This window comes from Rattus rattus, chromosome 17 (genome assembly GCF_011064425.1).
Source record: "Rattus rattus isolate New Zealand chromosome 17, Rrattus_CSIRO_v1, whole genome shotgun sequence".
Lineage (NCBI taxonomy): Eukaryota > Metazoa > Chordata > Mammalia > Rodentia > Muridae > Rattus > Rattus rattus.
This window is the reverse complement of record NC_046170.1, coordinates 30,941,410-30,955,911: the sequence shown is the minus strand read 5'-3', so window position 1 is coordinate 30,955,911 and position 14,502 is coordinate 30,941,410. Positions and strand designations below refer to the sequence as shown.

The 14,502-nt window shown below is 42.1% G+C and overlaps 1 protein-coding gene across 1 annotated transcript in view; it reads left to right on the top strand.

The window, feature by feature from the left end:
• The first annotated feature begins 232 nt into the window (after nucleotides 1–232).
• Glg1 (golgi glycoprotein 1) overlaps nucleotides 233–14,502 on the top strand; it is a 106,112-nt gene continuing 91,842 nt past the window's right edge. The window contains exon 1 of the mRNA XM_032888008.1: nucleotides 233–657. Within this exon, the coding sequence (XP_032743899.1) occupies nucleotides 247–657 (411 nt within the window). The 5' untranslated portion in view covers nucleotides 233–246. The remainder of the gene's footprint in view (nucleotides 658–14,502) is intronic.

Genomic DNA, 14,502 nt, shown 5'->3' with positions numbered 1-14,502 from the left:
ACCACGGTGCCCCTACCCGGGTTTTCTAAGCAGCCCCAGCAGTTCCTCCGGGAAGGAAAGTCACTTTCCCGCCAGCCCGGTATAGGGCGTGGGCCCTTCGTAGCGCATCCCAGTTTTTCACTCCACCGTGGACTCCCGGGTCTACCGCCCGCTGGGGAGGAGTCACGCCAGCCCACGCCCGCGGCTCCGCCCCCTCATTTAAATACACGTCGCCGGCGGGTGCGTCGAGCTCGCCGCGAACCCAAGATGGCGGTGTGTGGACGTGTACGGAGGATGTTCCGCTTGTCGGCGGCGTTGCAGCTGCTGCTGCTAGTGGCAGCAGGGGTCCAGAATAGCCACGGTCAGGGCCAGGGTCCGGGGGCCAACCTTGGGCCCTTCGCAGGGCAAGCTGGAGGCGGCAACCCGGTAGGGCAGCAGCCACCTCAGCTGCCTCAGTTATCGCAGCAGCAGCAGCAGCAGCCGCCGCCTCAGCAGCAGCAGCCTTTCCCGGCGGGCGGGCTCCCGGCCCGGCGGGGCGGAGCAGGGCCCGGTGGGACTGGCGGAGGCTGGAAGCTGGCGGAGGAAGAGTCCTGCAGAGAGGACGTGACCCGTGTGTGCCCCAAACACACCTGGAGCAACAACCTGGCGGTGCTCGAGTGCCTGCAGGACGTGAGGGAGGTGAGAAGGTGGGACGGGCCTGGGAGGAGGGCCGAGCCTGGTGCGGGCCGGAGGGTGTCGCGGGCCTGGAAGCCGCGGATGCCGGGCTGCAGCTTCCCTCACTCTTTTCCTTTAGGGCTGTGCTCGCGCTTTTCTCTTTCCTGCCCCTCACTCCCCGGTGCATTCGAGCAAGCAGATCCCACCCCAACCCTTCCTTCCCCAGTCCCTTATTTCGCTCCTTGTCGCAGTGTTCTGGGATCAGGACCTCGGCTCACGGCCTCAGTAGGCGAAGGCCTAAGGAGCGTGTTTCTGTTTGCGCTCCTGTCTTTTGTGTGATGCTCTATGCAGAGTGGCTCCTCGCCGAAAACCAGTTTAGGGTTTTTGCTATCCGTTTCGACCTCGACAGTTTGTAGCAGTGCATTTCACCGTGAAAAATGATCGGTGTATTCAAACTGCTAAAGATCGATCTGCTGTTTATTTAGCAGTAGACTCTCGGTGAGGGAACCTGGGTTCTCTTCTGGTGTGAATGTAGTCAAGAGCCGAATTTACTGTTTCTACCACATTCTTTTGCAATTGGTAAATCCTTACTATTTACCTGGTGCTGAAGCTAATTATGCTTTTTTTTTTTTTTTTTGTCTGCACTTTCTATGGTCAGTTTGTAAAGGACCTAATTTTTAGGCTATTCCTTCGTGTTACTTGGAACTCTGAAGCTTGAGAAAGTTGCAGACAGCATTTGACCCTATAATATACAGTGTTTGTGATCTATAGTGGGGTCTTTCTGAAGTCTTAATATAGTTGGTTTTGAGTCAGGATATGCTTGTAGCCCAGGCTGGCCACCTACGGGAGGCATCCTTCTGAACTACTTCACCTAGTTTGAAATAATTTTAACAGCACCTCTTAGTTCTAGAGCTGCTGTTACTTGGTGTGCTTCCTTGAAAATTTCTTTTCCACATTTGGTGCTACGGACATGAGGGCATATTGGTAGAAATACTTGTTTTTTTTTTTTTTTTGTTTTTTTTTTTTTTAATTTTTTTTTTCGGAGCTGGGGACCGAACCCAGGGCCTTGCGCCCTAGGCAAGCACTCTACCACTGAGCCAAATCCCCAACCCCAGAAATACTTGTTTTTCAAAGGTTTAAATAAACAAGATTAGTCCCAAACGTTGCCACGTAGAAAACTGCTATTTGGCCATTGGAATAGTGTATCTTCAGGATTGTTCCGGGCCATGAGGTGACCCCTAGTTTGTAGACATTGCTAGTCTTGTTTTAGTGTTGTAAGGCCCTTTTTTATGGCACATCCTGTTAATCCTGGAACTGGAGAGGAAGAGGCTGGCAGACCTCTGAGTTTGAGACCAATCTGGTCTAAGTAGAGAGTTCCAGACCAGCCAGGGTTACAATACCACTAAAAAAAAAAAAAAAAAAAAAAAATCAGAAGAGGCGAAGACTTACAAAATCAAGAGCCAGACAGTTTACAGAGCCACCAGAAATGTGGAACCTTACATGGGTCTCATGTATAGCTTGAAGATTGGAAAGTAGATATAGCCAATTGTCTTAACTGTTAAACTTTTTGGAATTTTCTGTTTGATTTTTGAGGATATTTGCTAAATGCTGTTTCCTTAAGGTGAGTTCATCCTGTCTATTAGTAGATACATTGTTACTGTATTGTTGTAGAAACAGGATATTATTGGGGGAAAGCAGAAAAATGTCCCAATTGAAGGAGTGCCTAAAGCTGTGTACATTATGGACACCTTTATACCTTTCCTTATAGAAGCACAGAGTGGTCTTCTGTCAGGCATGTACAAGTGTGTAGAGGCACTCTCCATCTATAAAGACTTGTCGAATTCTGGAGCCTTTAACTTAGTGGTACCATTGTTTTTTTTCCTGTTAGATTAGTGTGTATAAAGAAAAGTACACCTGCCTGAAAATGTAGTCACTGGTCTACCAATGGTCGCAAAATTCCCAACTCCCAGCAAGGATATTTCAGTAAACTCGGTTTTATTTTGTCAGGATCATATATAAACTCTGATGGTTGGTAGCTGTGTTTTATATTTTCTTTGTGATGTTCTAGAGTACCTACCTAGTTCAGTGCTGGAACTCAGAGAATATTGTGAGCTGCTTGAGGATGAGTGAATTAGAGGGCCTGCTTTTATATTCCAGAGGAAGGGAGGGCCATGCAAGTCAGAGACCTACTGTTTGGAAGGAAGGAGCTGAATATTCACTGTAAAGTGGGCTCACTTGCTGAGCGGAGCACTGCACCATGAATCTACAACATCCCTAATCCCTCAAGTTCAGTTTTTTGTTTTCCAAGACAGGGTTTCTCTATGTAGCCCTGCCTTTCCTGTAGTCCAGTTTGGTCTCAAATTCAAGAGATCTGCCTGCCTCTGCCTTCCAAGTGCTAGGAATAAAGGCACGCAGTCTCTCTCTCTCTCTCTCTCTCTCTCTCTCTCTCTCTCTCTCTCTCTCTCTCTCTCTCTCTCTCAGCACAGTCTCCACAGGTCTCCCTCTGTAGCCCTGGCTATCCTGGAATTCAATGTCCACCAGCCTGGCTTTAACCTACCTCTATCTCTTGAGTGCTGGGATTAAAGGCTTTGCCATAAGTTTAGAATTTAAGGTTCTTGCTAGTGTGCTCCAAAATTATGTAATTCACTTACAGGATTTATTGGAGAATAGAATACCTTGAAGTAACATCATTCGGTGTTTTTAGTTCATCTAGTGTGTCATCTGCCAACAAACTCTGCATCTGAGGATATGCCTTAGTAAAGCGTCATGTCAGCTGTAGATTAGTTCATCACAGGTTGGGCCATTATGTAGAACAATCTTTTGGACCCCTCTGATGAGACATACTTTTTTGAGACAAGGTTTCTTTGCGTCGTACCCTTGGCTGTCCTGGAACTCAGTCTGTAGACCAGGCTGGCCTAGAATTTGAACTCCATAAAGTTCTACCTGCTTCTGCCTCTCAAGTGCTGGGATTAAAGGGAAGTGCCAAGCTAGAGAAGTGGCTCAGTGGTTTAAGAGCATTGGCTGCTCTTTCAGGGGACCTGAGTTCAATTCCCAGCATCTACATGGCAGCTCACAACTGTCTGTAACTTCTTTTTTTTTTTTTTTTGGTTCTTTTTTTCGGAGCTGGGGACCGAACCCAGGGCCTTGCACTTCCTAGGCAAGCGCTCTACCACTGAGCTAAATCCCCAACCCCGTCTGTAACTTCTAATCCAAGGAATCTGACAACCTCACGCAGCTATAATGCATGCAAAACACTGTTGTACATTAAAAAACCACCACCACCCAGCCTGAGTCAAGCTCTTTAAAGGGCCCAGTGTAGGCAATAGGCCTACTCAGTTTTTTGTTCGTCTGATTAATGTGTATAGGTGTTTTGCCTTCATGTCTGCTTCAAACGTGTGTAGTATCGCTAGTATCGCAGTGTCCACAGAGGCCAGAAGAGGGTATCCAGTCCAGAATTACAGATGGTTGTGAGCCACCATGTGGACCCTAGGAATCAAATTAAGGTCATCTACAAGAGTAACAAGTTGTTCTTAACTGCAGAGCCCTCCCTTCAGCCCCTATACCTATTTTTTTGTTTTGTTTTTTGTTTTTTTGAGACAGGGTTTCTCTATGGAGCATCAGCTGTCCTAGAACTAGCTTTGTAAATCAGACCTCAGGGTCTGTCCTATACCCACTCTTAAGGAAGAGAATCAGACACTTGTTTGTGTTTTGTGTGTGTGCGCCACTCAGCTTGAGCTCTCACTCCCCTTCTATTTATATAGCATAGTGTTGGGAGACTGATAGATTTTAAAGCATACACCAGATGTCTTGTCTTTTTATTTTATTTTTTAAAAGATTTATTTATTTATTTATTATATTCAAGTACACAGTAGCTGTCTTCAGACACACCAGAAGAGGGCATCTGATTTCATTACAGATGGTTGTGAGCCACCGTGTGGTTGCTGGGATTTGAACTCAGAACCTCTGGAAGAGCAGATAGTGCTTTTAACCACTGAGCCATCTCTCCAGCCCTAGATGTCATTTTATTTTCGAGCATTTCACTGTGTGTTTCAGATACTTAAAAATATTTCTTAGTACTTTTAATCTCATAAAAATTGTGAGCCACTACCTAAACCTTTGTATAGAGTAAATACTTTGTATTTATTTAAGGTTTTATATAAGGAGTAGGGAAAAAAATCTCAACATTACAAACTTTTTCTTTTTGGGACAGGATCTAATTATGTAATCATGGCTGACCTGGAACTCATTATATAGACCAGGCTAGCCTCAAACTTGGAGATCTACCTGCTTGTACCTCCCAATAGTGGGATTAAAGGCATGCACCATACCCCTGGCTATTAAACCCCACTTTCTTTTTTCTTTTCTTTTCTTTTCTTTTCTTTTTTTTTTTTTTTTTAAGATTTATTTACCTCATATATGTGGGTACACTGTTGCTGACTTAGAACACACCAGAGGAGGGCATCAAATACCCATTACAGATGGTTGTGAGCCACCATGTGGTTGCTGGGAGTTGAACTCAGGACCTCTGGAAGAGCAGTCAGTGCTCTGCACCGCTGAACCATCTCTCCAGCCCTAAACCCACTTTCTTTCTTTCTTTCTTTTTTTTTTTTAAGATATATTTCTTTATTATATGAAAGTACACTGTAGGGGTTGGGGATTTAGCTCAGCGGTAGAGCGCTTGCCTAGGAAGCGCAAGGCCCTGGGTTCGGTCCCCAGCCCCGAAAAAAAGAACCAAAAAAAAAAAAGAAAGAAAGTACACTGTAGCTGTCTTCAGACACACTAGAAGAGGGCATCGGATCTCATTACAGATGGTTGTGGACCACCATGTGGTTGCTGGGATTTGAACTCAGGACCTCTGGAAGAGCAGTCAGTGCTCTTAACCACTGAGCCATTTCTCCAGCCCTAAACCCACTTTCAAAGTCAGTAGTTGAGCATTTTTGATAACTCTGTTGCAGTGCTGGGGATTGAGCCCAGGGCCAGCCAAGCACACACCTGAGAGAATGGCACATTCTTTGTTATCTAATTAATACTGTGTAGTATTTCTGACCCTCGTTTTACCTCTTCTTTGGAATTTTGAGACAGGATCTCAATAAATCTCCAGACCCAGACATCTTAGACAGGATTTCTCTGTGCAGTTCTGGTTTTCCTAGAAGTTGCTCTATAGACCAGTCTGGCCTTGAACTTAAGAGATCCACCTGCCTCTCTGTCTTTAGTTCTGGATTAAAGGTGTGTGCCACCACCTCCCAGCTGTTACTCTGTTCTTTTTTTTTTTTTTTTTTTTTTTTTTTTTTTAAAGATTTTTATTTATTATATATAAGTACACTGTAGCTGTCTTCAGACACACCAGAAGAGGGCATCAGATCTCATTATAGATGGTTGTGAGCCACCATGTGGTTGCTGGGATTTGAACTCAGGACCTCTGGAAGAGCAGTCTGTGCTCTTAACCGCTGAGCCATCTCTCCAGCCCCCTGTTACTCTGTTCTTAATCATTAACTTGACTTTACCTGAGAATAGGCACACTCTTTGTTTTCTTATTACTACTGGTGTGAGTCCTGCGAGCTGAGTAGTAGTATTTTCTTTTCTCAATTGAGGAATAGACTCCAGCAGGTAATGTTGTCTTACTGTCTGGTGAAGCTGACTTTAGCAAGGCCTCTGACTTAGAAACCATTTCCTTCACTGTTTATGTTACTGTTTGCAGCTAGAGAGATTAGTATGTAGCTGTTGAAGATGTTGCACGCATATAAATAGATACAAAGTAGGAAGGGACATCAAGTACTAGACACATTTACTTCAATATCAAAAACCAGTATATAGTAGCAGCTTCTGTTGTGCACTGAAATAGTGATTAATAGTGATTTTCTTTTCTTTCTTTCTTTCTTTTTTTTTTTTTTGGTTTTTTTTTTTTTTTTAGGCAGACAAACCAACAATATCAGATAATGCTAATTTTATTACTGGTCTGGGCCTATCATGAACAGAATTTCTGTTTAATGCAATGGATTTAAAATCCCAGTTCACCTAAGCCAGAATTTTTATTATTGAAATAGAATTGGTTATATTTTTCTGTTATTTGAATTAGCTCTATGAACCACATAAAAAGTGAATTGGGTTGTAATAGTATGGCCATTAACTTTGCCTGCCTGCCTGCTTGCCTATCCATCCACCTACCCACCCACCCACCTACCTACCTATGTGTTTGATGTATGTGTATGTATTCCTGCAACATTGGACATCTTTTCCTAGCACTCTCCCACCTTTGTAAAAAATGTTTTCTTTTAGATTTACTTATTTTTATTTTGTGTATATGAGTGTTTGCCTGCACTTATGGACGTGTGCTATGGAATGCCTGATGCCCAGAGCAGTCAGAAGAGGGAATCAGTCCCCGAGAGCTAGAGATTTGGATAGTTGTGAGCCACCACATGATGGCAGCAAGAGCTCTTAGCCTCTGAGGCATCTGTCTAGCCCTATTATTTATTTTTAAATAATTTATTTTCTCTTTAATCCCAGAAGTCAGGAGACAGAGGAAGAGGCAGAGGCTGGCAGATCTCTGTGAGTTCAAAGCCAGAATGGTCTTATATTGAGCTCCATGCCAACCAAGCTTGGCTCAAATTTTCCCAACCCTCCAAAATAAATAAATAATCTATTTATTATTTATTTATTGCTGTTGTTTTTTGAGACAGGGTCTCTGTGTAGCCCTGGCTGACCTGGAGCTCACTCTGTAGACCACTCTGTAGTCTCAAGCTCAGAGATCCACCTGCTTCTGCCACCCAAGTGTTGGGATTGAAGGCATGCACCACCATTGTCTGGCCAAAAAATTACTTTAAGTATGTGTGTCTGTATTTGGATACTTGCACATGAGTGTTTGTCACAGACAGTTTTGTGTCACCAAAAAAGTGGGTGTGGGGAACTGAATTGAGGTCCTCTGGAAAAGCAATAAGTGCTCTTAACCAGTGAGCCCTGTCTCCAGCACTCTACTGTTTATTTTGTTTTGTTTTTATTGAGATACGGTCTTACAGACTTGGCTGGCCTAGAATTCATTCATATTCATTCTCTCTCTCTCTCTGTCTCTCTCTCTGTCTCTCTCTCTGTCTCTGTCTCTCTCCCCCTCCTTGAGCTTTTTATATAGACTGGCCTAGAACTCAGAGATGCTCCTGCCTTTGCTGGGATTAAAGGTGTTCATTACCAGGCTCATCCTGCTTCACCTCATTTTTTTTTTTTTTTTTTTTTTCGGAGTTGGGGACCGAACCCAGGACCTTGCACTTGCTAGGCAAGCGCTATACCACTGAACTAAAAACCCAACCACCACTCTTTGATTTTAAAAAAGATTTATTATATGTGAGTACACTACAGCTATCTTCAGACGCACCAGAAGAGGGCATCAGATCCCATTACAGATGGTTGTGAGCCACCATGTGGTTGCTGGGATTTGAACTCAGGACCTCTGGAAGAACAGCCAGTGCTTTTAACCGCTGAGCCATCTCTCCAGCCCCACCTCATTTTTTGAGACAGATTTTTTTCCTGAACCTGGAGCTCATTGATTGATTGGCTAGACTGACTAGCCATTTACTGGGGATGCAAATTCTGATCCTTAAGTTTATGTCCTCCTCCCAGTCCTGTTTGTTTTGTTTTGTTTGAGTTGGGAATCTCACTGTAGTCAGGTTGGCCTAGAACTCACAGTGTAGCTTACAGTGACCTGAAACTCCTGGCAACCTGCCCTCAGCCTCCCAACTGCTTTGATTACAGATAGGAACAACCATGACTGGCTTGCTATTAGCTGCTTATAAGTCTGTGGGCAAGATATTTTACCACTCTTGAGGCTTAATTAGTTTCTTCTTGTGTTAAGTGAGTGAGATTAGAAGGGGGCCTTGGATCCCCTAGAACTGGAGCTACAGTTGGCTGTCAGTGCCAGTGTAGGTGCTGGGAACTAGTCATGTTCTCTGTAAAAGCAGCAAGCACTCTTAACCCTACAGTACAGCCCTAGGTTGTGTGTGTGTGTGTGTGTGTGTGTCTGTGTCTGTGTGTTTCTAGAGATTAAACCTAGGGCTTCCCCTAGGTAAGTTCTTAAATTCTTTATCACTGATCCCCAAATCTGAAGATTTTTCTAATATAAGTTACCTTTTATATTCCGGGTAGGCATATATTATGTGGATTCTAGGATTTACAGATATAATTGTCTCATGATTTCTTGCTCATTCAGAGGAAATAGTGGTAGCAATAGCACAGACAGCAATTAATCCAAGCATTGTTTGACTTTAGGATGCAGTGGTTTTGTTAGTGATCATTATGTACTTACCATTGTGGAAAACCTTTGTACTCTGGGATACTGCCATTGCTTACAGTTAGTTTGATAAATGATATTGTCAACAAGAAACAGTTATATCAGAGTGTTAATAACTTGATGTCATAGAGATTCTAAATTCTTTTAGGGCAGTGAAATGAACACAAATCTAGGTTAAAAGATTAGGTGGTACCCAGCCCTGCTACTCCTATTTTAAGATTTACATTATTTAGCCTAATGAGGTGGTGCATGCCTTTAATTCCTGTACTTTGGAGGCAGAGACAGGTGGATCTCTGAGTTTAAGGTTAGTCTGATTTACATAGCAAGTTACAGAACAGCCAGGACTCTTAGAACTTGTCTCAACACACACACACACACACACACACACACACACACACCCCAAAACCAATCCTATTACTTGCCTGTTATGGGTTTATCCTCTTATACTGGAAAAAATCAAAAAAATTTTTTAAGTAATGGCTGTGTATTTAGCTCTGAAGACATACATGAATTTAAGTGTATTTATATTATGCTAAATAGGTGCAGTATATTAACATATATAACATCATTGTGCTATCAGAAGTTGTGTACATACACAGCAGCTCATGGCTGTTCTTTCTCAACCTCCTGCATTCCTTTGTGCTAGGTCTACTAACTGGTTTTCTGAGTAAAGTTCAGAAATGGAATGTTTTTAAATGGCCTTTTTATATACCCAAGATAATCTTAAAAACTTTAAGTCTTCTTGCTTTAGCCTCCTAAGTGCTGGCATGGTTTTTTTTTTTTTGTTGTTTTTTTTTTTTTTTTGGTTTTTTTTTCGGAGCTGGGGACCGAACCCAGGGCCTTGCGCTTCCTAGGTAAGCGCTCTACCGCTGAGCTAAATCCCCAGCCCCTGGCATGGTTTTTTTAAGCCCAACTTTAGATAAAGGTACTCCTCCAGAAATTGAAAGTTACCTGTAAAGCAGCATTGACGTTTCCAGCAAATACTCAAGAAGTCTCTTGATGGGAGTGCTTTTTAGCATATAGTTGTCAATAATTTATTGTTCTGGAGAAGGAAGTAATATACTTGAGTAGTTCAAAAGAGGAAGTGCTACAGCTACATTTTCTGTTTTGTTCAGCACATAGAGTTAGCAACATCAAGATTAAGTTTCTTAAAAAGAAGCTATTGAAATGGCTGATAGGTAATTAATTTTTCATCTGTCAGCAAATATTTACGGGAGTCCTGTGTACAAGACACTGTTCAGTGTTGGTAATATAGATATTGATAACAGCTCTTACTGTTTCTTTTTTTAGTTTTTCAAGGCAGGGTTTCTGATGTAACTCTGGCTGTCCTGGAACTTGCCCTGTAGATCAGGCTGGCCTCAAACTCAGAGACCCATTTGCCTCTGCCTCTCCAGTGTTAGGATTAAAGGTGTACACCACTACTGCCTGGCTGCTATTGTTTCTTACGAGCTTTGTTCTAAGAGAGACAAAATACTTTCTTATGTATTATTTAATCCAATGAAATTTTTATTTTTTAATTTTTGGAGCGGAGAGATTTTTAGGGTTTTTGTTGTTGTTGTTTTGTTTGTTTGTTTTTTGTTTTTTTTTTTTTTGAGACAAGGTTCCTCTGTATATCCCTGTCTGTCCTGGAACTTGCTCTGTAGACCATGGTGGCCTCGAAGTCACTCTGCCTCCAGAGTGCTGGTATTAAAGGTCTGTAGAAGACAGAATCTAATTCCGTAGCCTAGGCTGCATTCCTTCCTGCTAGGATAAGAAGCCTCTGCCTAGCTTTTTTTTTTTTTTTTTTAATAAAAAAGAAGGGCCCTAGTTCCTCAGGTTGTCCTAGAACTCTCTTTTCAGCCAGAGGATGACCTTAAATTCCCAATCTTCCTGTCTCCACCCACAATTTTTATTTTTAAATGAGGTAAACAGGATCGGAAACTAGCCTCAAGTAATGGTAAGGTAGCTTACTCTAGCTATGCCCATAGCATTTATACACCAGGACTGTACTACTTGGTGTGGCAATCACCAGCTAGCTGTAGCTGTGAACAGCTGAGCTGTATCTGCTTTGAATTGAGGTATACTGTGTAAGATTCGCTTTATTTAGAAGACAGTGCAATTTTTTCAGTCTTTTTAGTATCTGTTTAATGATAATTTGTGTGTATTGAGTTTATTAAAATATATTACTAAAATCAGATACTTTTTCCCAGGTGTGGTCGTGTACGCCTTTAATCTCAGGGCTCAGGTTGCTGAGGCAGGATTGTTGTTATAGGATTGTTGAGACAGGGTAGGCTGTGGTGCCCCTGTCTCAAACCCCCTCCTTCAATCTTGTTAATGGATGAATTAGCTTCAGCTTAATTCATGTGTTGACTGTAAGGGATGTCTTAACTTCATCCAGAGGAACAACACTCTGATAAAACTGAAACTGCTCAATGACTCATTCTTATGTGGGTGAGTTAGATAAATCTGAAACTCAAGAATCTCAAAGTGATGTCCCTCAGAGCTCAGAGCTGAGCTAGTAATAACCGTTGTATCTGCATTAAAATAGAGTGTGGAGGAACAAGAAGTGTGGACTGGAATCTAAAACCAATAAATAAAGGGAGAGAGCCAAACATCTATTTTCATTCAGTATTAATTTACTGACATCAGATGACATTAGATTGAGTACTAGGGATATAACTAGTTAATAGAGTGATTGCCTAGCATGTTTGAAGTCCTCGTTTTGAAGCCCTGGCACCGAATAAATCCAGCATAGTGGCATAGGCTTGTGATGCTAGCACTCTGGGGGTGGAGGGAGAAGGATTAGACGTTCTGTGTTTTGGAGTTGGGAGTGTGGCTCAGTTGGTAGAGTACTTGCTTAACAAAAGCCTTGCACTCCATCCCCTTCACCACATAAACTAGGTACCTACCAGGATTTGGAAGAGGGAAGCCGGAAGATCAGAAGTTGAAGGTTAACCAGGTAGAATGGCAAATGCCTTTAACCCCAGTACTGGGAAAGTAGAGGCAGGAGGATCTGAGTTCAGAGAGCTCCAGAACACCCAAGAATACAGAGAAATCCTGTCTTGAAAGACCTGAATAAACAAAGAAAGAAAATATATAATTTTGGAAAGAAAATATATAAATATATAAATTTGGGAGCTAGTGAACTTGAGAGCTGGCTTGCTGTACAAACATAATCTCAGCCACATTAAAAAAAGAAAGCAAAACAAGAAAACAACAAAAAATGGCATGGCATGGAACAATCTCTCCAGAGTTCTTCTGTGGTCATATTAGCTTTATGGTGTTATAGTGTCAAGGAGGGGAAAAAAAGCATGTATTGGGAATTGTGTTTTGTTTTTTTTTTTTTTGTTTTTTTGTTTTTTTTTTTTTTTTGTTTTTGTTTTTTTTTGGAGCTGAGGACCGAACCCAGGGCCTTGCGCTTTGCTAGGCAAGTGCTCTCTCTACCACTGAGCTAAATCCCCAATCCCCGTCAATACGATTTTTGAGACTAGATCTTCCTGTGTACCCCACGCTGGCCTTAAACTCACTCTGTAGCTAAGGCTGGCCTCTACCTCAATCTCCCTAAGTATCGAGATGACAGAGATGTGCTACTCTACCTGGCTCAGGGAGTTCTAACAAGCAGACTCTGCAGTGTGTTAATTAATATAACTACTGAGCATACACCCATTATACATAAAATAAAAATCAGAAGCGTTAAGGACTTCCTGCCATGTGGAACTTAAGATCTGAGGAGCAGCTGTCTGCTGAGGAGAACAGAATGGGCTTTGGAGTTACCGTCTTGGACCAGCTCACATAACCAGGAGCTTAAGACCAGTCAGCCTCCCCTCACTCCTGTTCTGGGGACAGCACTTCATTATGTAACACTGGCTGGCCTCCAGCTCACAGGCATCTGCCTGCCTCTGCCTCCAGAGGGCTAGGATTAAAGGCATCTTATCTAACTCAAGTTAACATCTTAATATTTTTATTTTAATAAGTTTGTGTGTTTTGGGCATATCACTCTTTTGGGAGTGCACATGCCACAGTATACATGTGGAGCTCAGAAGTCTGTTCTTGCACTTGTTTTTGAGGCAGGATACCTCTTATTTCTGTGTTGTGTTTGCCACATTAATTAGCTCACTAGACAACTTCAAGGCAGTTCTTTTGTCTCCCTCTCCAATCTCACGCTATGGAGATCAGGCTGGTCTACCTTGAGTAGAGATCTACCTGACTCTGCCTCAAGTGCTAGGATTTTGTTTTTGTTTTTGAGACAGATTCTTACTACACACAGTCCTGCTCGTTGAAGTCTTCCTGCCTTCTACTGCCTCTTGCTGAAATTATTGCTGTAACTACCATGTTAGGTCTTCCCACCTTTTTTATAATCCTTCCAAGGGTCCATCATGAACATGTCAGAGTGCACGCCTCTGCTCTTAGGATGGAATTATGTGGGCAAGATGACCATCTGTATCCATCTATGTCTAACATAGGCATAACAAGATCTAAGATCTTGTTTTCAAGAAAATGGATGAATGAATAATGAATGATGAATGATGGATGGATAAAACTAGGGGTGTGCTCAATGGTGGTATTTTTATAACATGCTTGAGGCCTTGAGTTTGATTCTCAGCAACATTAAAAAAAGTGATGAGTTTGGTAAACCTTTAGTTTTTTTCTTTTCTTTATCACCCCCACCACCACTAACAAGGTCTCACTATGTAGTACTATCAGTCCTGAGACTTAAAGAGTTTCCTGCTTTGCTTCTGAATGCTAAAGATTGAAGGTGTGTACCACTGCTACCTGTCTCTCATTTTCTCTGGACAGTCTTTTTTTGTAGATTACAATTCTTATCCTCCTACTCCAGTTTCCCAAGTCTTGAGATCACAGAGTATATTACCACCATGCCAGGCTTTACCACAGATTTAAATATGTACACTTTGAGATTATGACTTCAAAGGGCCAAATACTCTGGGTAAGAGTTCTGTTCTGCCAATTGTTCTTTTTTTCTTTCTTTCTTTCTTTTCTTTTTTTCGGAGCTGGGAACCCAACCACTGAGCTAAATCCCCAACCCCCTGCCAATTGTTCTTTAGGTTTTTGTTTTTTGTTTTTGTTTTTTGCTTTATGTAGCTTATAGAAAAACTCTATTTTTTTGTTTTGTTTTTTGTTTTTCAAGACAGGGTTTCTCTGGAACTGACTCTGTAGACCAGGCTGGCTTCAAACTCAAACAGATCTGCCTGCCTCTGCTTTCCAAGTGCTGGGATCAAAGGCATGTGCCACCCACCACTGCCTAGCAGAAACCTCTGTTCTTATAAGGGGAAAAATAGTTGTATTCTGACAGTGACGTAACTAAAAACATATTTGACCTTTGTAGAATCGAATTACTAAACATACAGCTATTTTGTCTGCTTGGAAACAGAAAGTATCAACTGTATTCTCTTGTATAAATCCAGATAAATATAAAAAATTATTGAAGTTTTCCTGAAAGTTGATGATTTTCAGAGGGAAAGTAATAAATAAAAACTTAAGCTCTTCTATTGCTAAGGTTGGAACATTTCTTTGGGTTACAAAACAGTCAGCAATTGCTGGGCAAAGTGACGCAAGCCTTTAATCCCAGGAGAGATAGATGTGTCTCTGAGTTTGAA